Here is a 27164-nt window from a genome sequence, read left to right on the forward strand (position 1 = left end):
AGCTCTCAACTTTATTATCACAAGAAACTTTAATAATTCTATGTCATCAACTTTTTGTGTTGGGCCCCGGGTTGTCCAAGTGGTCAAAGGGGATCATCTTGATGGATCACCAACATCACAGCTCAGTCCATGTGGGTTTGAGTCTCAGGTCTGCCAATGTGGGTATGTGAGAAAGCTTGTCAGTAGCCTCCTGTGGATCGATGGTTCTTCACAGGGTTTTCCGGGTTCTTCCTGAACTAGATATACTGACTTTCATGTGATGAAAAGGGTGTTGAACCCATAGCAACCAACATCAACCCTGCTATCTAAATCAAAGGCATTAACATCTATTTTATGTTACTGATTGTGTGTAAAAGTGTTACAGCTAACAAATATGGATTGTTTGTAATTGTTTCAAGAAAATCTAGAAAGGGTTAAATAGTCAGCAATTTAGGGTCCATGGTTAAATGCTATAACTTGGTTTATGAACTATAAGAGCATGTCAGCATTGCAAAGCAAAATAGATTCTTATTAAGTGTGTTTGTGGGTATCATATGAATGCTTATGCATTCAGTGACCTTGGGTCAAAAGTCAAAGGTCATAACATGGGCTTGTCAACTATAAGAACATTTCAGGTACCTGTAAAGTTTCAGTTGCAGTAGGTAGATCAGCTTTAACATTTTATTGGTCATTTCAAATTCTAGGTTGTGAGCATGTGAAATTTGGCCTCCTTACTTTTTCAGAGCAGAGATTAGTTGAGTTGAGAATGAATGAAAGATGATGACAAAAGTTATGGTTTTGTTAATACATTAAACTAAGGTTACTTTTAATCTGTGCTTCGATCTGTCTGACAGCTGTCAATAATGATCAGCTGATTGAAGCTGAGGCCAGCCATTAAAATTCGTACTATTCTGAGTTCTCATTAACCATATTTTTAATATTGCCTGGCCTCAAATTCACTGCTAGAGGGCCACAACTTCATTTTCTTCGTTTTCTTGTGATGATAGTTTATAATAATAAAGCCTTAGTCTTATCCACATTTATGATACATCAACTAAAAGTAATTTTACTGCCAAATATTTTACATATTTGTCTCCATACCTGCATTAATTCTGATCTGTGTCATTAGCTGAGGTAACATACATGTAAAGATGGCAGTTTGATATGGGAACTGGTAGTCTCACAATCAAATATCAATTATGCTCTAAATTAAATTGCATCTACCAAATGTATTTGCATAAAACATGGTATATACTTGAAATAAGAAAGTGTTGTCATTTTCTAGCCGCTGCATTATTATTATGTGAGTCTGCTGAAAGGGACCTTTTGATAATTTAAACTTAGTCATGACTTTTGAGTTGTACAACTTCTTGTACACATAATAATTTAAATTAATGGCACATTTTGATTTAACTTATCACAAATTATTAATTAATTAAATTTGTGCAGAGTTCTGAAGACACTCAAAACTGCCATTTGTTCCCAAGTGGCTCATATCATGCAGAACGCTCTGGAATTTAAGGAAAGCAGTCATTTGACAGTATTGAAAGCTATGTTTTGCTTTCATCTAAGATTGATAAACATACTATTAATACTATTATATGGCCCCAGGAAGTCTGCGTCGATTAAATTGCTCACCTTTACCAATCACTGCCATCTCACCTCTATCTGCATTGGTTCAGGTCTCAGACTTGGCCATCATGGGTTTGTGAGAAATTTTGCCCCTACCTTCCCATGGATCTGTGGTTCTTACCTCCATTATATCATGTTGTGTGCTAAAAATGGTGTTAAACCCACAAGAACATTCTATTTTACTGACAGCTGTTAATATCTTAGTAATTAAATCTTTGTGATCTTGGTGAAGCCTTCTATTTTAAGACATGTAGTCCGACAAAATGCTTTAGAATTTGAATTTTTGTTCGGAAAATCTTGGTAGCTACATGTATCTTGTTAGTAATGTGCTTGTAACTGTTGTCTTTTTTCTCCACAGAAATGCAAAGAAAAAGGAGATACTAAAAGCCTATAGAAAATTAGCAATCATCTGGCACCCAGACAAATATGAGGGAAATGATAAAGAAAAGGCCAAGAAAATGTTTTTAGATATTGCAGCAGCTAAAGAAGTTCTTACAGACAAAGGTATTGTGCACAAATTCTCTCTCTCTCACACACACACACAGATGTACACATTCATGCAAGCATGCATGCCAAAATTTATGATTTCATTACCAGTCCCTGCCAAACAACTTCACATTTATAGTATCTATATTTTCTTCATTATTTGGGAGTGAACAACAATCACAGTATTTGTTTATACATGTGTTATTTTTTCCAAGTTTACATTTCTTAGAAAACGAGAAGAGAAAGACAGAAATCCTATCTATACAATCAAGGAATCCCATCTGGTTTTAAATTCATCCATGCCCTTGGCTTTGGTAAACACCTCTTTCAAGTGATGCAGTCATTGACAAAACTAATTTGTTAGTTTGCTCCTAAAGTGTTTACAAGCAGAAATAAATATAAGTATTCCCTCACTATAATATAAAGGGTCATACTATTTTGCTTTTTTATAAGGAAGTTTGCTCTATACTGAGGTGATTTCAATATCAAAACTAATGCCAGAAATAGGATACATTGTGATTGTTGTTGCCATTCAACCACACATGAAGGCTGTAAATAGCAGCCATGTTATCTGGTGGAGAAAGAACCTAGAAAGACCCATGGAATAACCACCAACTCATGGGAAGCTACTGGTTTGACTCAAACCCATGCTGACAGAAGTGAGATGTCATTGATCTGTAAAGGCGAGTGCCTTATACCACTTGGCCACCAGCGGCCCCAGATTCATGGTCAAATCTATGATATATGAGGGAACAAGATATATTGACATGGTTTATAGTAACTGTGAAAAAATGGGATACATGACAAGATATTGAGAGTGAGATAACTGTAATGATGTGATCTTGCATCTGATTGGCTAATCATGTTGGAAGCTATATTTCTGATTTTAATCACCAGAGGAATGTGCACTTGTATGATCAAGCTCTTGCAGGAGTTCAGTGATGAGCGTGATTCGTGCACATTCACTGTTGCAAAGCGCATGCAGTTTTGTCGATTTCAAGCAATTTTTGGTCGTTTGTTCCCCAAAACTCAGCTCCTGGGCATACTTCCTTGGCAGAGAAAAATTTAAAAGTCTGCCCAATTTTCTTTAATGCACATCTGTTCACGTATTTGTTGGTGCTAGCAATGGCCAGAGTCATCAAAGGTGATAACAACTCTCAGATGACAATTGATTTCCTTTTGGAAATTTTGTTGTCAATCAAACCATTCATGGCTTGTAGCAGTCTGTCAAGTTAAATTTGAAAATTACTTAACAGCCACTAAGGTAATGAACTTTTGAGGTTGAATTAATAACAAAAGGTACTATACTTCTGGGGGGTGAATAGCTTTCAGAAATGCATAGTTTGGCATTTAATTACTAATTTTAAAGAAAATTTAAAGAAAACTAATTCAGAAAAGTTATATTTGGATGATGGGGGGAATAGTCCCATGCCCTTGGTACCCTAGGTACAACACGGCATATTACTGAGGTGATCTTGCATCGGGAGGCCATATTTCTGATAAAATTTTATTCAGACTTGGAATATAGACTTATGTGATAAAGCTCTAGGATGAATTTGATATTGTGCAAGCATCCACTTATGTTAGTTTAGGTGATCTTCTGCCTGATTGATTAAACTTGCTACCACTTTCAAAACTGTTTTAGTCCCATTTTGAGTAAACTTGCTACCACTTTCAAAACTGTTTTAGTCCCATTCTGAGTAAACTTGCTAACACTCTAGTTCATTACAATTAGAAGAATAATTTTCAAATCTTATGTAATGTAATCAGTTGTTTTTACCTTTATTAATACTAGTCTTGACTCTAAAGAAATACGGGAAAGGAAATAATCCATGATATTGACTATTGAGAATCACAAGTTTGGGTTGCACAAAGTTATTTCCCTTGCCAAAATTTTTACAAACTAAATTAAAGCAAATAAATTCATATTTGAATACAATATAAATAAATTTCATTAAAATAATTCAATGTAAATTTGCAGAATAATACAAATATGGAATTAAAATGGATAATTTTTAATTTATAAGTAATACAAATTATAAAATAGATATTTTGTTATAGATAATGTACAGTTGTGAACCTGCAGAAACTAAATGCAGTGTTTTAATTAGGGATGATAATTTCTTCACACAATTATAGTCATTTGTTTGCAAGTAATCATCTTTTTGTCTAATATTATGGTACAGTAACAATGTATTTCTTGTAAATACTGTGTCAGAGTTTGCAAATTTATTTGCAGAGAATTATTTCTAAGACCTTTGCCACATTTGAAATTCTTAAATATTTTGAAGCAAGTTGATTTGTTTGGTAAAATAAAGTTTGTTGGTAGTATTGCCATGCTAAAGTGCTTACAGTGTTTGTCAGTAGATTTTTTATTATTATTTTCTTTTAATTAATAAAATACTGCAGCATACATTTCTCATGAAACACTTTCAGCTTTAATTACCAGTATTAAAGAAACCCATGGCCTTCAAAAACATGCAGACATATGCACACACCAGGAATTATAATTTCAATATGTGTGAGAGCCAAATGACTGTGTAGACCGCAAGTTAAAGCTTCGTCTGTAAACATCATTATTAAAGCTTTGGAACAATATTTTTTTTAGACTTTTGTAAAATCAAGATATAAAATTTGGGAGGGGTTTTGTTCTTACATTACTACATGGGGTGCATAAGCAAGCTTAGTTTAATGGTCAGCTGTTAAGTTATGCAAGTGAAGTGAGCAATGTTAGGCCCACGTTGTCCTCTTGCTTTGCATTAAACATGCTAAGCTATCAGACAATGACTAGAGATTAAATTAACAAATTTACTTGTGTTTTCCAGAGAAAAGACAAAAGTATGACCTTGGAGAGGATCCACTAGACCCAGAACAACAGGGTGGCGGTGGTGGTCCTTTCTGGCATCAGGGATTCAATCCATTTGGAGCAGGGGGATTCCAGTTCAAATTCCACTTCAACTGAATATGTGCATGTGTGTGTGTGTGTATGTGTGGTTTTTTAAAATATGTTGATGTGTATTGACAGCCATGAAAGTATGAAAGTAATTTGATATTAGTGGTGCATGCTGGGTTATGCAGTGAACATGATACATTTCATTAAAAGAGCTCCATGTTTCATTTGCATCAGACAGTGTTGTGGTTGATTTAAATAATGAATACTTATAGTTTGTTTTGAGAAAAGATTCCTTATCAAGTATCACCAGTTTTTGATAACATGGAAATATGGCACCTGATTTACCAGAGCTACTCCAGTAATAACTGTACATGTAAATGGAATCAGAAGAAGGTTTTTATAGGGCTCATAGTTAAAGTCAAAGTGGCACTGAATTTTTTTAATGAGCATGGTGAAAATAAAGTGTAAATCTCAAAGGCATAAACAGTATTGATAGTTTCATCAGTCTGTCAAACAGTTCTTGAGATTTAAAAATGTTGATGGAGACAAATTAGTATTTAAGATTTGATGGTGTCAAAGTCAAGAAAAGAATATTGCTAAGACAATAAGTATCTCTTTTAAGACAAGTTAAATGTAATATTGTTTCCTTATTGAAATGAAAAAATATGTAAAATAATAATAATGCACCTTTGCGTCATAAATGGCATAATGAAAGTACATAGATTTTGGCAAATTTGATACAATGTAAATGTCTTAAAATCGTATTCAAATTTAATTTGACAGATAGTTCTCATATTTCATTAACTACTCTAAAATTGTTGTGCTTAAAATGGACATTCCCAAACAGGAGAATCACTTTGTACCTCTCTCCAAGATTTTCTGCTGTTAAAACAATCCTTTCAATTATTCAGTAATATTGATTAGTTTTATATCTTTGTAAAAAATGTGTTCATCAGTATATAATACATTTATTATAAAACAAAAAAATATTTCCATTTCTTTTAATATTACAATTATTTTAACTTTTTTCTAATCCATAATGTTATAAACATAAGGAACAGGTAATAAATTTACAATAAGTTATTCCCCAATGAAGTAACTTGAAATTCTCACAACATTAAAGCTATCGGACAGATTTTGCTCAAATATTCACGGTATTTCAGTATGCCCCATTTATTTCTTTTGCTTAATTTAGAGTTTAATGTCGTTTCATGTGTTTGAATGTGTGTAAAACACAAGATAATGAACTGTACTGCTTTAATATTATTATAACAAGCATTTTATGCTAATTGGCAGTTCTTGTCTTAAGGGTTACTGATTGTAATTCCTGTGCACTGATTATGAAGTTTTGTAGTAATGTACCAGTCTCCCAGTTTAACATGAATTCATGCCAACAGCAGAATTCTGTTAATGAAGATTTTGCACTGTGACAAACAGTGAAAGAGAGTTACCTTTCCTGTTTGTGTCTGATATTCAGCTGACACGGCTTATTGACATTACTAAAGCAAATATACATCTGTTACGTACTTATTAAAATTGATTGATATTTAGTGAAAAAGATATAACTTCATCAAGAGTACATGGTCCAAATAAGTTTTCAATAATGATCTAGGAGCAGAGGTGGCTTAGTGGTTAGCATGCAGGACTTGCAACCAAAAGAATGCAGGTTCAAATCCTGCCTAAGCAGGGATGGCTGCTATGGCATGTCTCTTATTTTATAGATATTTAGTCCAAGAAAATAGTGTAATTTTTTTAGACAATGTACAGCATATGTCAGAACGTTTACCACATTTTTTACCATTATAGAACTAATTTTTCCAGGATAATACAAGGTGCTTTGCAGGTTTTTCTTTGGTAAATTGCCAGTACTTAATGCAACAAACATCAGCAGTGAAAAACATTGTCCTCCTTATTTCTATACTGAATGTAAGTCAGTGTCATTTTTAAGTCAGTGTCATTTTTAAGTCAGTGTCATTTTACTGATAATCATTAATATAGTTACAGACATTGAAGGTTTGAAGATCCATTTTAAGAAAATTTTATGTAAACATTGATCTTGTCCCGTATGAAATCTTTTCTACTGTTTTTTATATATCTGTATATCAAGTCCAATTTACCCGAGATGAAATCCATAAACTATGCATGCTCTTCAATGTATTCTTGGCATTTATTTGTATTATATGCTCAAACAAATGCAGATCTGTAGACAAAGGTTGATTATTGATTTGGGCGAATCTTTAAACCGTGTTACATTTATTCTTTATGTTGCTCTAATTTTGCATTGCCATGCTAGTCCATCAGTGAGGTTTAAATTTAATTCAGTATATCTTGTAATCTGGGAAAATTTCTTTAAACTCTGAAGCAGTTGTTGACCTGAGCTTGATAATAAGTAATTTTAGGGCTGCTAATCACATTGTGAAGTAAAATATTAAGAAGTGACTATTACATTACCATATGTGCTCACTTACAAGTCAAGTCAAATTGCACACAGCAAAGATCCTGATCTGCCATATCATAATGTGCCTGCAGATTGGGGTCTGTGTTGTTTGTTCTACTGATTACTCTTAGCAAACTGCACAGAACCAGATCTGCTGGCATGTTATGTGATGACAGATCTGGGTCTGTGCAGTTTTGCAGCTGGACTCGTCTTATAAGTGAGTACATACAGTATGCACTATTATTGGTTTGTGTTAATGTAACAAGATTGATTTGTATTATGAATCCAGTCTTACACGACAGGTGGTCTTTTGGAATAATGTTCTTAAATGATTTGACTGAATACAGTACTTTATGTACTTGCATAAAAGTTGGATTAAACTGCAAACAGAATACACCCTGATGTGACATCATATAATTTGCTAGCAGATCAGGGTATAAATTTTTCTTTTGACTAGTCCTAAAAAAAAACTGCCAGGTCTACTGGCATCTTATTCAATGGCAAATCAGGGCATACACTGTTGCAGTTGGATCGCATGTAAATGCTGTTGTATATGGTACTCACAACAAAAAAACATTATTTCTTGAGCTGAATGTGTATGGTGTAGTTTTGGAGGACAATCAAAACTGAAACAGGATGGATTGAAATCATATGTTCACTGACATATCATTTTATTATTGTTTGTATTTTCATGAAAATTTTTTAGTTTATAAAAAAAATTAAATTGAGCATAAATCGTGCCTTAAAGCTGGAAGATATTATCACTGTTTCATTCCTGCTACAGGTAGTCAGTTTTATTATACTTTCTTGACAAATTTACATGACATGGAACATGTGATTTCAATGAAGCTCATTATGCAGTGAAATTACCATTTACTTGCAATCTCTTGGCTAATTGCTTACTAGCTGGATCTCCATTATGAGATGTTGCAAGGATAATAAAAAATATCTGCCCTTTTTACTAAAACTTTATTACAAATCTCTCCTGTCAACAAAAATTCCAATTACACAAAGCAAAAAGTTCCAGTTACACAAAGCAAAATTCAGATGAATAAAAAAACGGTACTTATATTTCGTATGAGAAGAGAATTTTATATTATAACAGTCTTAACCAAGCTGCACTTTATTTAATAATTCTTTATAATGCAAGTAACATGTGCAAAGCTAAACAGAAGTGTAATTAGAACTTTATAATTTTGGGCAACCAGATAGTAGTGTTTGGCAGCCAGACCCACTAGACAACCAAGATTTTCAAATAATATTCTGCCCATGGCAAGAACAAAATAAACTTGTATGTAACAAACATGTTGACTGTTTGAGTTAAGGGTGAGTTGAATTGATTAATGCAAGTTATGTTTTTACCTTTAAGCCATTACATGTTTTCCTATGTAGACTTTAGAGCTTTAGGGTAAAGTAACCAATATAGAGCAAGACTGCTGTCTGTAATAAGCTACAGGATAAATGAATGAATCTTGTATGATGTCATCATTCAGGTGTACTTGATTGTCTTAAGCTACAGGATAAATGAATGAATCTTGTTATCATTCAGGTGTACTTGATTGTGTAGTTTGTTTGCAATTGACCTAAACACAATGTTTGTTTTATTGATTATTTCTACAATGATGTCCATCTCATTTATTAACATTATATTGTTATGGTTCACATTTATTGGTCAGAGAAAAAAAATGTTATTTATTGAATACAATTTCTTTACTTGTTTTTTTTTAAACCCTCCTTGGTGTAGAAATTGTGGGAATTAAGCATACTCAAATATACCCAATATAACAGTATTATATTTCTGTTAAGAACTTACCATTTTATTTTCATGGGGGTGGGCTTAGAATCTATTTTAACCAATTTTTGATCCTCAGATAGCTTGAAAATATATTCTTGCTCTGATCTATTGGAAAAAGCCCCAATTATATCCATTTTATTAGCTGAAAGAAAATGAATTATCATGAGACAAAAGATAAGATGATATCATGGATCAGAGGATAGTTCCAGATGCCCTCCCACCCAAGTGAAATAAAATGGTCAGACTGTTCGACTGTGCATTCTCCTGTAGTGTTGCACAGTGGGTATAATGCCCAACCAAAAGGTGAGGACACCTGTACTTAACCAGACACAGACATTTACCAAAAGGACTAAGCAATAATAGTCTTAGTATTTCCAGTGATGTAGTATGATGTCTTTTCATGTTGGCTTGTGGCAATAATCTCACTAGATCAGGTGTAATGACTAGGGGTGAAACGATTCGTCGATATATCGATGCATCAATACTTTTGCTTAACGATACACACATTGATACAAGAGATGGAGAGTCAATACAAAACAATACTTAGCATAAGTTATTTTAGTCTTCAGCAGTCATGAATCATTATTATTAGTTTGCCTTTAAAATATAGAATTCATCTGAAACTGCATTTGCCATTTGCAGTCATAGGCACTCATTTTTATTAGTACAAACAAAAAAGACATTGAGAACACTCGCTCACCATCTTCAAATTAAAACAAAGTTACTTTGTTCGTAATCTACCCCCCTCCATGCTAATTATTATAACCCAGCAGCATGTTCAGCATATGGGATACATTCCAAACGTGTCCCACATGTATAATGAAGTACTTTACTCATCATTTAATAACCAATTTTACACGAAATTTCTATGTTGAAATTTTATCTTGTCTACTTTGGTTGATTTGAAAGCTTGGAGACAGTGATGCACGAGAATTCCCGCAAATTAGTTGAAGATCTGGCATATGAAAATGTGCTTGGCGAAGGGTACAGTTTTTATTTAACCATTCTTGTTGTGACATCTGTTTTTTGTGTGGGCAAATGTCTACACATTTGGATTCTTCAAGCATGACATGAATGGTTATTAAACTAATTTGTTTGGCACATTGTGCCCTGGAATAAGCATTATGGCATAGTTGGAAGCTTCCATGAAGGAAGTTTTACAAATGCATGTTTGATTCCCAGTGAAGTTGATTACGTTTTCATAATAATTTGTAAAGTTATTAAGTATATTGGATTATTGGAGCTGGGAAATTGTTAATGGAGATACCAGTGAATGATTTTGAGCCAGAAAATGGTGTTAAATACACAAGTCATATGTACATGTTGGATGGACAAAAATAGACCACATGACGGTCAATCTCCCTTTCAACAGTATTTTAAAATTAAAAGTAGAAACGGCAGAATACTGAGCCTAATTAAAATACAGACAATTTAAAATCAGAATGCAATTCATTTTTTTCTAATAAGTAAATATAGCCCTGTGGACCAAATGCTACAAAACCATATATCAATATCAGGGATAATATAAACTGAATAAATAAGGATGAAATGAAATTGAGAAGTATAGATATTTATTTAAAAACCTGTCTGCACTAGCAGACTGTGGCACTGATGGAATAAAAATCCTGATACATCATTATAGAACAGCTAAGAACTCTGGCATGGTGGTCAATAAACTATTGATTCAAGTAAGTAAGTTTATGTTAATGAAAACCCCAATTTGGGAGCAGATGTATCCAAAATATAATGTCTGAGCTCTGGAAAATTGTAAATAACAGTCACAATTCCCCAACATCTTCAAGATGATAAAGCTAGCTATGCATATGCCTTTTGGAAGGAAGCACAGAAAAATGTTAATACACAGATAAATAACAGAGTATGCTCAGAAATAATGAACAGATTAATATTTATACAGCTAGAGGTGACATCTATTAAAGATTTTGATTTCAGTAGAGCTCTAAAAAAAAGGGGAGCAGGAAGAAAGAAAAACATATTGAAGTATTAGGTAATAATTGAACTATGACCGTTTCCTCCTCCCCCTCTTTCTACTCTCCTCTTCATTCATTGTCCCTCTTAAGAGAAAATCCTGGCAGCATCTCTCCTTAAATTGTACATGGGGGAACAAATTTGGAATTTCTGTTTTCATGAAGAGATATTTAACCAGTGAATGAAGGTGCTGGTGGCATAAATTAGCACAGAACCAGCAAGGGGGCAAGTTTAAACTGCTAAAGTTTATTACCTTCTGTAAAAAAATAAATAAAAATATAGAATAGGACTGGGTGTTGTCAATTGTTTTCCTTCTTCACTAACAAATACAAGTACCTTTGGCCACATCAGTCATTTACATCTGTAGGAAGTACAATGTGATAGATTTTGTTGGTATTCATCTTTATTCCCATGCCTGGATTTGTTCTAGATAAGTTTCTTTGCACGAGGAAATTGCTTTATTTGTTCTGTTTTGAAGATAAGATCGTAATGTCTTCCAAAATTCGTGTGAGACATGAAATTGGTAATAATGTTTTCAGAGCATTCATTCCTTGCAAAAGAAAGGTCCTGGTGGCTAAAGTGAGTTAAATGGAGCCACCATTAAATGCCCTAAAGCGTTGAATAAAACTTACTGACAACCAACATGAAATCTGAAAGTAGTTTTGTTTTCTTGTCATCGATGAGAATCGGATATAAATATATGATAACTATATTTCTATCTGTAATCTGCATACTGGAAATACAACCAGTATGTCAACATACATAAAGGGGCACCACCTACCCTCTGAAGATTGAAAGACCATAAAGTTCATATGTGTATCAATATGTGCCGTATCACAGGCTGTGTATCAAGAATCATATATATACGTGGCACAGGTGTATCATTTCACCCCTAGTAATGACCTTTGCCAAGTATAGTATCCCATGGTCAAGAGTAAATGCATACTGTCCTGAAATAAATCTAGTTTACCAATCAGAACTCAAGAATGTGACGTGATTTACCAAAGTGTCCTTATGTGCTGTAAAGTCTTAATTATAACTTCTATCATCTAAAATGCAGGAAGGCTGTAGTATAATGCTGGTATCATGGTCAGTTTCATTGTGTTGCCATCATGAAAATGCAGGAAGGCTGTAGTATAATGCTGGTATCATGGTCAGTTTCATTGTGTTGCCAGCATGAAAATGCAGGAAGGCTGTAGTATAATGCTGGTATCATGGTCACTTTCATTGTGTTGCCAGCATGAAAATGCAGGAAGGCTGTAGCATAATGCTGGTATCATGGTCAGTTTCATTATGTTGCCATCATGAAAATGCAGGAAGGCTGTAGTATAATGCTGGTGTCATGGTCAGTTTCATTGTGTTGCCAGCATGAAAATGCAGGAAGGCTGTAGTATAATGCTGGTATCATGGTCAGTTTCATTAAGTTGCCAGCATGAAAATGCAGGAAGGCTGTAGTATAATGCTGGTATCATGGTCAGTTTCATTGTGTTGCCAGTGTGAAAATGCAGCAGGGCTGTGCTATGGTGTTTTTATCATGGTCAGTTTAATTGATGTCATCTCAATTGGAAATTTGTTGATGTTTATGGTCAACATCAACTATAATAAATACATGTGTAAATGCCTTTGCACCCAAAAGAAGGTGACATTAAGGAATTAGATATTGCTATCACAAATAGCACATTATTGGCATATTTGTCCACACACTGTTGAAGAGCAGAGTTCTTGACCAGGGCATTCTGCGTGCTGGGTACAGGGACGAACACCTTGACATTGCGGATCGGTCACTCGAGTTTGCTCTCCTATTTGGGATGTTGCTGTAGCCCCTATTGATGAAGAAGTTAAAAGTGAATAAAGACAATTATTTTAAGGCATTGCTATGTATAGTTTTAACATCATTTCATTGGTTACAGATTTATTAATAATTTACAGATTTATAACTGGTAATTGACCAATATTTTTGGGATCACGTATTTGTACATCAGAATTGTCTGTTAGCTTGCATGACTAAAACCTAGTATGGTCATGTGTCATCCATCCATCCATCCATAAGTGTTTGCTGTTATCAGTCAGAAGCCATGTTTTTGGTCCGATTATGATCATACTTGGAAATCATACTTCTTATAACATCACTTTTTTGGACGAGTTTGAATATGAGCGAGATCAATGGACATTAATGAGTTGATCATGCGTCTGGTTGACTGAACTTGTTACCATTCAGTAGGCCATCTTTCTGATCTGACGTTTTTAAATATATTAAGCTCATTATATCATCAAGATTTCAGACAAATCAATAATGACCAAGATCCACACATATTAATGAGGTTATCTTGCACCTGATTGGTTGAGCTCACTAGTACTCTGGAGCCTATTTCTCAAAATATATTCTTGAATTATCAAGAGCTTAGCCAAGGTTAGCAATACGAACTATATTCTACCCTACTTTCGTTTCACGTAGGACTCTGATTACAATTATTACTCCCGGTTCAGTACTCACGAGCGTAGACCCAGTATATTTTTAGAGCATTGTTTCCCTCTTATTTTGGTGTTGATACAAGAGATCGATTTAGGCATTCTTGGTATTGATTTAATGGTAATTGTTTATTCTTTAGAATATGAACATTATGGTGTGGCTGTATATTTTAACAACAATGCAGAGTGATGCATTGACGGTGAAATTTTTGGCTCATTAACATTGCTTTGCATACAGCCCAGTCTCCAGATAAATGCCATATAATCTATGACAAGAACCTTACCGTGAGTTCAGTTTTGAAGGTCCTTTAGATTAACTTATGATTTATTAGGATTTAGACACAGTGGAAAATTCAGTATTTAGAAACAAGTGTAGAGACTGTATAGGAAAAATAATTTTGATCGGAGTCTACATGGCACAATATGAGAGCAGAAGGAGACAAAGTCACACTTGAAATAATCGCGTCCTTTGCTACTAGAGGCGAATCTCCAAACATAAAATTGATGTGTACTCCTACAACTACATCCGAGGTTATTTTACGCCATGACGGAAATCGCCGTGCGATGTTCCAATCCTGTATAGTCATTCATTCCCCGCGAGCATAACAGACAGTTGTTATACCTCAGGAACGAAAATGGCTACCACCTTCCCAGTCAGAATATACCATCAAGCGGGGGATTCATGAGTTAATTATATCTGTCATGTGACCTATTAAAACCCAAAATCAGAAAGAGTTCTAATATTTAGGAAGTAATTAATGTGTAATATAGAAAAACATACCTTGGTTTTGTCCCTGGGTCTGACCAGGGGCCGCCCGCCTTTCAGCTAGCTCTCTCGCCCTTTGCCTAGCTAAGGCTGTTTCTACATTTTGTTCTGTGCATGTCAGAGAACAACCGCTTGGACAGCACTTCAAGTTACGTGGACACTGTTCATCACTATAACATAGATTCAAACAAAAGTTTGCTTCCGTTGTACTAATTCTTTGCCTGCAGTATCCAGACTTTGTTATATTAACCCGTATGCCATTCTCAGCATTATTGGGATGAAATATATAAAAGGTTCCAAAGAAGTCTCTTAAAATGTTGCTTGTGCTTCCAGTACGATCTGCCCTCGGAGTCATTACCAATGTAAAATTGTTGTTTGTCCCTGCACCTACAGGGGTATTAGGGTTTTGCGCGTTTACCTGCTGGTTTCCCTGACTAGGGTTCAGTGTGAGACTTCCTAAGGGATCAACTACAGCAGCCCCAAAACCTTGTTGGTCCCTAAAGGAAACTGGTTGAGATCCTGTTTGCTGTTGTCCGCTTCCTCGACCAGTCCAGGCCATGCCAACTCCTCCCTGATCGACTGGACCTTGCCCCGGGACACCTTGGTCTCGTATATCCAGTGGCCAGATTGGGTTAGTACCTGGATTAAACAAAGAACCAGCCTGGCTTCCAAACTGCTGCTGCTGTCCTAGTTGCTGAAACCTAAAACTTGGGTCCTGTGGAGCTGTGGGTCCAAAATCGCCTTGCCCCGGCCAACCTAGGCTTGATCCGGGAACGTCACCACCTTGCTGTCCAAAGGATGCGGCTGCTAGGAAAGCAAAATGTTTTTAAGCGAATTAGGTCTTGTTAAAAGATGTTTTCGTGATTTATACTTAAAACTTGTATTAAATAAACACGAAAATACGGACGACTCTGTACCAAATATTCAGTCTATACCCAGTTATGTAGGTCCGTACGTATGTATGTATGTATGTATGTATGTATGTATGTATGTATGTATGTACGTATGTACGTACGTACGTATGTATGTATGTAGGTCCGTATGTATGTATGTACGTACGTATGTATGTATATATGTAGGTCCGTACGTATGCATGTATGTATGCATGCCCTTGTGTGTGTGTGTGTGACTTGGATTTTAACGTTCCTTTAACAATTTTTCATCCATATCGCTACAATGTCTACAGTGTGGCAGTTTATAGTGATGTTTAGCACTGAGGCATCATGCCACAGACATGTATCATGATGTTCTACCCAGTCACCTTATCCTGACACCAGGCCGACCAGTCCAAACACTAACCTCTTAATGCTGAGCGCCAAGCGAGGGAGCTGTTAGTGCCATTTTTGTAAGTCTTTGGTATGACTCGGCCGGGGATCGAACCCACGACCTCCCGCATCCGAGACGGACACACTAACCACTAGGCTACCGGAGCGGTGTATGTATGTAAGTATGTGACATGTATGTTGTTGTTGTTGTTGTTGTAGGGTTTAACGCCATTTTTCAGCACACGATAGGCTATACATGTACAGTATTAATGGTGGAGGAAGAAACCGGGAAAACTCCGGAAAGAACCACCGACCCACGAGAAGCTACTGGCAAGCTTTCTCACATACCCACATTAGCCGAATCCGAGATTCTAACCCACGCAGACAGAGGTGAGATGGCAGTGATCCGTAACGGAGAGCGCTTTAGACCACTCGGCCACTCGGGGCCCCGTGACATGTATGTATGTATGTATGTATGTATGTATGTATGTATGTATGTATGTATGTATGTATGTATGTATGTATGTATATAAATGTGTGTATTTATATATGAATGTATGTATATATGCATGTATATATATTTGAATGTATGTATATATGCATGTATATATATTTGAATGTATGTATATATGCATGTATATATATTTGAATGTATGTATATATGCATGTATGTATATATGAATGTATATATACGAATATATGTATATATGCATGTATGTATACATGTGAATGTATATATATATATATATATATATATATATATATATATATATATATATATATATATATATATATATATATCAATGTAAATCCAACTCTTTCTAAAAGAAATCCAAGTCCGCTTAAACACCATCTCTGGACGCATCCCAGAGCAAATGAAGTGTCTAAATACAGTCAACATATCTCACCGACTGCACTCGAGAATTACCTGGATATATTGTTTACGTTAATTTACTAGTGAAGTAGCAAAGACAGGTGGATGAGTAATGTACACCTTGTCATTCTGGATAGGTACATGTTAATTATAAGCAAGACAAAGTAAGCATTGTCTTAACACTCCTCGAATGATTATAAAGTGATTAGAAATAGAGGTTTTCATGAACAATTTCAGTCCCAATAAAAGCATTTGTCAATTTCGTTCAAGAGTCTCACATAAGGCTTCAAAACGTTTACAACATGGAGAGAGAGAGAGAGAGAGAGAGTGTGTGTGTGTGTGTGTGTGTGTGTGTGTGTGTGATATGTATGTTATTATTAAGACTTGCGACTTACCAACACATGTCGGCTCAGCTGGACATTGGGTACATGTTCTAATCAGTGTACACGTCTCTCCCAGTCGACACTGAAATTTATATTGCCATTAAGAGCATCGAAGAATTAAGTCAGGAAAATGAAATGGTCATCTTCGAGAGCCAAGATTTTCGAAATGCTAACCTTAAGTGCAGATAGATTAACATATCAGACCCGTGACTTGCGAAGATGGGGAAAAGGATCTAAGGTCTTTGGTTAATCGCACATATGGATGCTTTCCTTTTACCACGGATATTTTACTCAAAACGAACGGATGTATTAAGGGACATTTTCGTGAATTCAATCAAAGGCGGAGAGCTTTAGAGCAATTATATTTTAACATCCACAAATTACACAAAAGCCCCCCCACCTCCACCCCCCAAACAAATACACAGTAATAACAAGGCTTTTCAACTTATTTTTAGTTACTATTTTAAGAACTTTCTCTATAGCTGGGGTAAAATAAAAGTGCACTTATTGGATACTAATTATATTGTATATATGATCTGTCATATCTACTGGATACTGATTATGCTTCATACGTGATCTGTCATATATATTAAATACTGATTATATTGCATACATCATCTGTCGCATCTATTGAATACTGATTATGTTGCATGCATCATATGTCAAATCTATTGAATACTGATTATGCTTCATACATGATCTGTAATATCTATCGGATACTAAATATGCTTCATACGTGATATGTCATATATGTTGGATACTGATTATACTGCATGCATCATCTGTCGTCTCTATGGGATGCTGATTATGTTTCATACGTATCTCTCGCTTATTGGATAATAATTATGTTGCATGCATTATCTGTCATATCTATTGGATACTGATTATACTGCATACATCATCTTTCATTTGTTGAAGTATGTATTGAGTATACTACTTTGTACACAATATACATGTGTAGCTTTTTTATATATATTCCTCACGTCATTTATGACCTAGGATAGATACAATTGTTATTCTATTAAGAAAATTCGCTGTGATATTTATTGAACCTACTAAAATGAACTTATGAAATTATTTTTTATCTGACCCCACCCCCCAAGTCTGTTTCTTAATGAAGTAAAGTTGTAACAGAATTCGATGACTTACCTGACAAAACTGACCTTGTGAAAAGCTCTCAGCTATCAACTGCAAGCAGACCTACAAATACAGTATATATCTATATACCAAGATAAATAAATGCTTACAATTAGATTTTTGTATACCTACAACGAAATTACATGAAATATAAGTAACATATTTTCATTGACCATATCCTTTTAAATCTGCCTCACGCATACTAGAAAATGTTTTAATGGACACAAAGTCTATTGATATTTCTCTAAAAATATCTCCTTACTGGTCATACCACTGACCACTTACGGTCATATCGTTGGCCACTTGTTGTATCACAGACAACTTACGGATCATGTTTTTATCCAAGATATCTTCTATTTTATTAGATATGGCCCCTTATATAATCATGCCGACAATAACACTTTGTCCTTTTCTTCACTGGATTTTGACACTGATTAACACACTTGAAAGAGTCCAACGTTCTGATTGACTGGTTCTCTGCGAACAAACTGAAAGCCAACCCGCAAAAGTTTCAAACACTAGCTTTCTGTAAAAAGATATTCGGTATGAAACCTGTAGTAAATATAAGCAGTATTGTTATAAATTGTGAAGATATAGTTAAACTGCTTGGAATAGGCATTGACTTTCAACTGCAATTCGATTCACATGTAAAACAAAATCTCCGTAGGAAACTTTCATGTCAACTGTCTTGAAACGTGTTGATCATAAGCTAACTAGACTCAGCAAACCAACGACCATATTTACATTTATCGTTTCCAATTTCAAATTATCCCTTAGCCTGGCATTTCTGTATCGACATGAACACTGCTAAACTTGAAAATAAAATGCAGGAGCGGGCTCTGGGGTTTATATATGATGATTTCATAAGCAGCAATCATAAACTGTTACTTGCGGCAAAAATACAAACCCTAAAGGTGCGCAGACGTCGGATTACGGCTCAAGAGACTTTAAAAACATTGAAATATTTTGACGATTTAATACGTATTGTAAACACAATAAATATAATTGTAGATATACAAATATTTTAGATGTCTCAAGATTGAACACCTCAACATTTCCCACCCACCCACCCCCAAAAATAAAAAATAATATTTTAAATATGCAGCTGCCACTCTATGGAATTAGCTAACGAACAACTACAGATCTTTATCTCATTTAGATCTTGACGTCTGTCCTGGAATGGTAAAGATTGTAAGTATAATATTTGTAAATAATACAACTTCCACCGCCATCATGACAGCCAACGTTTGCGTTAGTGTTCGTTGTTTATCTGTCCTTCTTTTATATATTGATCTAGTGCTCTATTGTTAATTCCTTTCATTTTAAGTAACATACATGCTGCATCGCAGCACTCGCTTGTAGTCCTAGTTTGGTGCTTCTGCGTTTATTTTAAATTTAAATTCTGGTCAATATTTTTTTTCTTCAAATCATAAAATCTTTGTTTTTAAAAACAAATTAATCCAGTTACTAAAGTCACTTTCACCCACTAATTTTGTAATGCTTTGCTTTCACATGTCACAAGTCACGCGTTGTGTGTTTTGCCCAATTTGTATTTATGTATTATTATGTGTTCAGGATGTCTTGCTAATCATGCATGTTGTAATGTCTTATTTGGTTTATATAATGTCCGTAAAAGATCATTAGAGCTTACGTTTAATTATTCTTTCGAATCACGCCAACATTAAATAAATCCTATCTTATCCATCTTATCGTATCATCTCACGGACGTCTTACTGGTTATATCTGATGCGTATTTTTCTGTCTTTTCTTTTAGATTACTCTCTGTGTATTTGCAATTAGATGATACTGTAAGGAAGCACCTGCTTTTCAGCTCCAATATAGTTTCTATATATATTATTCCACACGTTGCTGTAGTGAAATAATAGTGATATGAATAAGAAAGGGGTGCAAATAAAACATGTCTCACTCACAATTTTCGGTTTTTACGGGCAACACAAAAGTATAAATTTTGATTAATTGATTAATATCTGAGATATTGAATGAATACGTTTTAAATTTGTCAGCTACTGGAGCAAAGCGTTTTCGAAGGTAGAGACAAAAATCTCACTGTTTCAAGATTTCGTCATGCGTGTGAGAGAAACAAAATGATTGATAAGCACTGAAAAGCATATCAACGCATGCAAGGTATTATTATGCCTTGGCCACTGGAAACAATCGCCTTTTCTACAGACACACCATGGTGGTCGACAGGGCCTTGTGTAGGCACGAAAAACTGAGCCACCCACGGTTACCAGATATAAATCAAATGCTGTGCTATTTGTTTGAGTCTTATGCTCAGATTTATCACTGCCTCCTGTGGATGTAAGGAAGTACAATTTATGTTTTTCACACATTTGATTTCAAAGCAAGACGTATAATCTGCCTGAGGATGAAGAACAATCATTCTCTCCAAGAACAAAAACATAACCTGTTGAAAAAGCATCTGACTGAAATAATTCTCACCCATAGTCCTGTCATCCATCAATAGTGTCATAAATTTGGAGTATACACATTTGTTTATAGTGATCGGTTTAAGGATTTCGTAGATGTTTGTGATTACTTGTTTGATTATGGAAAGTCGGTCCTGGGTAAATATTCCTCACACCGAAATAATTAGCCATTTACTAGGAGCAAACGTCACGGAGTGAAGTGTTGGTTAATTTCCATGATGCCATGTTTTACTTTTGGTGAATTCAGGTCAGAGCCGCATGATTGTCTCTGACGTTCAATAGCCCCTGTTAAAATCTAGTTGTAAGCATTGCTTGTATGACTCCATGTGCAGTATTTATTATTGAAGACTGGTAAATTACATAATGGAATAAGCGGGAAGGGATTGCTCCGTCGTCGGCAGGTGCCGTTTAATGTTGTCATGGTGGTAAATGTGATGCAAACTTATAGACGAAATGGGGCTTAAAACCGTGATTTGACCATCCTCAGGAGGCGTAGTAAAAATAGTTCCCTATTTTCCCTAGTTCATCTATACAGTTGTGCGGTTGATAGACAATTGGAACATTGTTAGATCTGTGGTCTTGTATTGATTAGAGTAACATTTTTTTTTTTTTATATCTAATGGATACGTCGGACTTTCCAGTTTACAACAGTAGTTGTATAGAGGTCTTTGGAATCAGGAGAAACGTATGACTTCTAGCGGAATCGCGCCAGGGTTTGACATCGCTTGGTCAAGTAACCCCTTTTCTTGTTACAGGGAATAACTATCTGGTGGCAGTGGTGGGATTTTTGAATAGTTATGGGATAGTTGTAAGTGATTTGGATTGATTATGTTTTGTACAGATTATTCTTTCACAACTAGAAAGACAGACGTGTCATTTAGTGTGCTAACGTAAATATATTTATTTTCTTTAAGAAAAATTGTTTAATGTGGTTAGGACTTGTATCTTGTTTACAATATAAAGGCGAAATGGTTTCCAATTTGTTATGTTTAAATTCAAATTCATTTTAAAGAAATGTAACATTACCCCTCCAATGATCCATATTCATAGAGATATGAAATGCGTATTACGGATAGCATTAAGAGTTCACATGCATGCCGTTGACACAAACATTACGGTCATATGGACAGCGTTCTTTTGCATACCAGGGCCCAGCAACGTGGAATGAATTGCCCACTGAACGTAGACACAAAGACACAGTGATCCCATTCAATAGTGCTCTAAATACTCACTTATTTCGAATGCAAGAACAAACTTAAAGACCTAATAATGTTTCCTACCTTAAATATTCTCAGCATGTTTTTTACGTTTTCTAATTTCATGGTGTTTGTTTTTGTAATCATATCATTATATGTTTCTTATCTTACAGGTGTTGCCTAATGTTGTAAAGCTCTTAGAGCTTCTAAAGATTAGGCCCTATACAAAGTCCTCAATATTATTATTATTATTATTATTATTATTGTTATTATTATTATTATTATGTGACATCGAAATTAATCGACGAGATGTTTCTTTGATGTACCATTTTTTATACTGTATCCAGTTTTCAAACTTTAAAACATTTATATAAAATCTTGCCAACATTTGCCTGTCACTGAAGCTAGTTGCTTCAGATTATTTCCTCCTAGTCCGGCAATTGATTGCAGGAGGCAAATCATGTATTATCCCCATAGTCATGAATATCTACCGTCATGAAATCGTCATGATTACCTGATGTAAAAGGTGGAGATAAAAGGACTCTTATTCGATAAGCATCCATTATCCGTTAATATCTTACATGTCAAAGAGAGACAGACGGACAGACTAAGACATAGTACTAGTATCCTAAGACATCGAACTTGAAAGAAGACAGTTCCTTCGAGTAATATGTCCGGGTTAAGATCATTGAAATAAAAAATAAAGATATATCAGAAGGACACTTTTGAAAGGACAAAATATATCATCAACTGCATGATCTCAGAAAGTTACATGTTCTTGAAACTTATGTAGATTTAATTTAAATGGTATCATTACATACAATAAAAAGAAATACGCTTTAAATGATGCAATCCTTTCAAGGAATTATTCGAAATTGTTGATGATGTAGTGTGAACGGGTTCCTCAAGAAAGTTTCATTAAAATATTAAAGTGACCCTTTAGTTCAGAAATTTCTGATACTTTTCGTTGGCCAAAATTATCAGAAGACGCAAGTTCGCAAACTGCTGACCTTTGTTATGAAAAGTTGGACTGGGTATTGAATATTGCAACAGAATAATATTTGCAATGGATAAACTAACTAGATATGCTACATATCAATCTTTGTAGCTTTTTGCAATATTTAGTTTTTGAAGATTGAAGAAAAACAAACAAAATATTGCAATGCTTCTATCTTCTACTACATGTGAGCGCATGCATGCTCATCATTCTCTGAACGTTTTTAAAACATATGATACTGTCATATTGCATTATTAGTCCAGCCAAGACAATTGAAAAGCAATCGTTCACTATGGCAAAATGGAATTTAAATCTAGCTAAAACAAATTATTATAATATATCTGAATATAAACATTTTTTTAGTCCAGTAAATATATGATGCATATATTTTAAAAGGAGAGCAAGAAGAATTACTCTCAACAAGAATTTGACACAAAATAGTTGGGGAACATAGAAGGGATGATAAAACACAGGTGTGGACCTTACCTATCAACTGTTTAGGACTGCCCCTAACAATCGGACCGAAAAACAACAGTTTTGGACCTAACTTCTCACATGATCAAAATCTTTGTGGACCTTCCCTATCACATATGGAAAAAAAACTGATATTAACCCCTTCTTTCACACACAGCAAAATAAACCGTTGTGGACCCTCCTTATCACATGCGGAAATGCAAACTACTGTGTACCTTCCCTATCACATGCGGAAACGCAAACTGCAAACGCAAACTACTGCGTACCTTCCCTACCACACGCGGAAACGCAAACTACTGTGTACCTCCCCTATCACATATGGCAAAACAAACCGCTTTGGACCTTCCTTATCACATGTGGAAAAAATAAACCGCCGTGGACCCTTCTTAATACAAGTGATAACAGCTGCGTTAATGCAGTTAAATTAATCAAAGTAACTTAAAAAGATTATAAACAACAGCATAAACAACAATTATACAAATCACAATGATAATAATAATTGAAATAACTGATACTATTACTACTTTGGTTGATAGTACAAGACTTAAAACATTCACGTTAAATAATATTAATATTAATTCATTTAGATGTGCGAAGTGTATGACATGAAAGATACGCCCGTCAAGAACTGATAGATCACACACACAAGCCTTTAGAGACAATGGGATCAAGACAAGCAATCAATCAGTTCAAATCCTACTCCAGTTCAGCGGGTTGAATTCTCATAAAATGTTGTCCCAACAAATTAATTTCACGAAAGACGCGCGCGCGCGCGCGCGTGTGTGTGTGTGTGTGAGAGAGAGAGAGAGAGAGAGAGAGAGAGAGAGAGAGATATTTGTAATTTTAAGGTAATTTAAACAATTTTTTCAGTCATATCGCTACGATGTCTACAGTGTGATAGCTTATAGTGATGTCTAGCACTGGTGCATCATGCCGCAGACATGTAGCATGATGTCCCGTCCAGTTACATTATCCTGACACCAGGCCGACCAGTCCTAACACTAACCTCTTAATGCTCTTTAGTACGAACTCGGCCATGGTTCGAACCCGCGACCTCCTGCATTCGAGGCTGACGCTCTAACCATTAGGCCCCGGAGCGGCTTAAGTCAAATCAGATGTGTCTACCGATTAAGTCAGTGCAAGACATGATCCATATTTTTATTGTTGTTAGTAATACATCTGCTATTGCCGTCGTCATCGTTGTTGTCTTCTTAGAAGTAGTAGTGCCGTTATTATTATTATTATTATTATTATTATTATTATTATTATTTTATTACTACTACTACAACTACTAGTAGTAGTAGTAGTAGTAGTAGTTGTTGTTGTTTTTGCAAGTGTTTTGAATTCCCTATTGTTGTCATGATGATATATATCATTAATATACATATTTATCGTCCTTCCTTATCATGTACAATAAATCAGGCCATATGCTGGAGTTTTGACAGACTTTCACCTCAATACATCATAAATGTAATTAATTCATGAATGACAACGAAGATAGGTTATAACATTACTACAGTTTGGAAGCAATGGTTCAAAGCCGGTAGCTTATTTACCAACTTGGTCTAATTGTTTGGTGTATTTTGAATGAATTGGCTTTTACTTCAGTGTTGAAACAGAAAAAGTCTTATCAGAATCGAAAGAATATACGAATGTTTGCGATTCTGTAATGAATGTCTCTTCAGTTTGACTTTTCCTATATCCTGTACCTCAAACAGTGATTTTGCAAAAACGTCTCGCTCATGTGGTTACATTTATTCCACAAAACGGCTCGTGTCGTGTCGTAGACATGTCCGATAGATCATTTGTAGAAACAGGTCGGCTTTAGAAGGACATGTACCTGTTACTACAACATGTTGCAGATCTGACAAAGAATTAGAAATATGCCGTTAGATGCTAGGAAGAGAAGTATATTTATGAAAGGCAGAATTACTATCGCTAACTCATGTGATGTATTTGTACACGGTGTCTGTAAACCATTAATTTAATCACTTATTCAATTCGTGTTCATTTTCTTAATCGAATAAGCGTGCGCTCAGGTGTGTGTGTGCGTGTGAGTGTGTGTGTATTTGAGTTGGATTTGAAACTTAGCTATAACAGTTTTTCAGTCATATCACTACGATTTCTGCAGAGTGGCAGTTTATAGTGATGTCTAGCACTGGGTCATGATGCCGCAGACATGTATCATTATGTCCCACCCAATCACATTATCCTGACACCAGGCCGACCAGTCCTAACTTTAACCTCCTAATGCTGAACGCCAAGAGAGGCAGCTGTTATTACCATTTTTATAAATCTTTGAAATGACCCTGCCAAGGTACAAACTGAACTTCCCGCATCTGAGGTGGACGCTTGAACCACTTAGGACACCGGAACAGTCCGTATAATCATTTATATGCTTGTATAGTATATTGTACAGATATTACTTGATTATAATATGTCATACGTACAACTTTGGATAGAAATTCTACAATGATATTTTGGGTGGGAAGGGTCAAACAAAACTATGCGCGACAGAAAAAAGATGTAGGTGTTACGCGATTCTTCTTAATGGTGATACAATCAGCAGGGTAGGGTTTGTACTCATTTATTGGGCACGATGCACATAAAAGCTATTTTCGATCCCACCCCAGCAAACCATCATCACGTTCCTTGGGGTATAAATTATCAATCTGATACCAATTCAAATATCTATGCACATATTCCGTTGGCAACAAAACGCCAAATTGTGAAATCTATATATAACTATTGTAGGAGGATCGCATGACGTTTCACAAAAATGTTTACGCGTATGTAGATAAATTATCATCCCTTTTATTTCATGACTTCGATGGGCCAGCGGTTAAATATTGTAATGATATAAGTGATACATCTGTTTAATATTCAGTCGGTCTGTTGAAAAGTGTTACCTCCGTTTAATAATGAACAGACCAATTTAAATAATTTCAGTCCGTTGTTTAAAGTACATAGAAATATGGATATGGTAATCCCTTGTATCATCGATGAACCATCGTTTATTGAATCTTTACATTCGTAGCTTGTACCAAGGGCGAATGACATGAAAAACAATTGGATTGACAATAAATAATGAACCTAAATCGGTGAGCACTTTTTTTACCATCACAGGAGCGAATCCGAAATGGGAGAGATGAGAGGGTTGTGAGAAAGAATAACATCCTAGTCCAAGAATATTAGTATGCACATATTAAACCATAAACAGAAAAAGAAAAAAAAAATCACTACATGTATAAAAATATGTACCAATCACCAATCTAAGTATAAAGTGAGCATCATGTAAAATATGTGAAGAAAATATTATGAGAGCAAGAGAAACTTGTATGTGTGTGTTTGAGACAGAGAGAGAGAGAGAGAGAGAGGGACAGAGAGAGTACTTGTATTTTCGTGAATACTTACTACCAGTGCCCATATTAGCCTTGTCATGATGACGTACATCCACACACAAGTCTATCACAGTTAAACTGAAGACAGCTGTGTTCCTTGACGAAATATATAGTGGTACCTGAGCCAGGTTGGGAAACAATACCGTCTTTACCTGTAAGTACGGACAGCTGAGAACAGTAATTTTGCGAGACTTGCACAACCTGGTCCGAATCGCTGCTGTTTTAGCGAACAATAAATCCAGATCTGCCGGCACATTACTGGATGTTAGGTAAAGAGTTTGGTGAATTTTATATAAGGACAGTTCGGTATATAGAATGACATCACTATTATAGATGTCATCAATATCATTCATGTTGTGTGTTCTGTTATCACCCAATCGCCTTGTTTCTCAGCGGAGAATGAAGGTGATTGGATGATCTGTTATTTACGTAATAATGATATGTCACTGAAGAGTTGTGCACGTTACTTAACATGTGTACATGCAAAATGCTCAAGAGTGTACGGCAGGTGGATAGAATATTTGCATTTAAAATAGATACTATT

The 27164-nt window shown here is 35.2% G+C and overlaps 2 protein-coding genes across 2 annotated transcripts in view; one reads left to right on the forward strand and one right to left on the reverse strand.

The window, feature by feature from the left end:
• LOC149799301 (dnaJ homolog subfamily C member 3-like) overlaps window positions 1-9132 on the forward strand; it is a 33558-nt gene extending 24426 nt beyond the window's left edge. Inside the window, exons 10-11 of the mRNA XM_089958610.1 lie at window positions 1970-2115; window positions 4923-9132. Of these exons, the coding sequence (XP_089814736.1) occupies window positions 1970-2115; window positions 4923-5059 (283 nt within the window). The 3' untranslated portion in view covers window positions 5060-9132. The remainder of the gene's footprint in view (window positions 1-1969; window positions 2116-4922) is intronic.
• A 1644-nt stretch (window positions 9133-10776) lies between these two features.
• LOC149799302 (uncharacterized) lies at window positions 10777-26903 on the reverse strand. The gene is made up of 5 exons (XM_089958611.1): window positions 26634-26903; window positions 18115-18165; window positions 16978-17047; window positions 14459-15250; window positions 10777-13031 (listed from the first exon to the last, which is right to left on the reverse strand). The coding sequence occupies exons 1-5, from the start codon at window positions 26670-26672 to the stop codon at window positions 12889-12891; spliced, it is 1095 nt and encodes a 364-aa protein (XP_089814737.1). The 5' UTR covers window positions 26673-26903; the 3' UTR covers window positions 10777-12888.
• Between the last annotated feature and the right edge of the window lie 261 nt (window positions 26904-27164).

This window comes from Sinohyriopsis cumingii, chromosome 5 (assembly GCF_028554795.1).
Source record: "Sinohyriopsis cumingii isolate HCF-2022 chromosome 5, ASM2855479v2, whole genome shotgun sequence".
Taxonomy (NCBI): Eukaryota; Metazoa; Mollusca; class Bivalvia; order Unionida; family Unionidae; genus Sinohyriopsis; species Sinohyriopsis cumingii.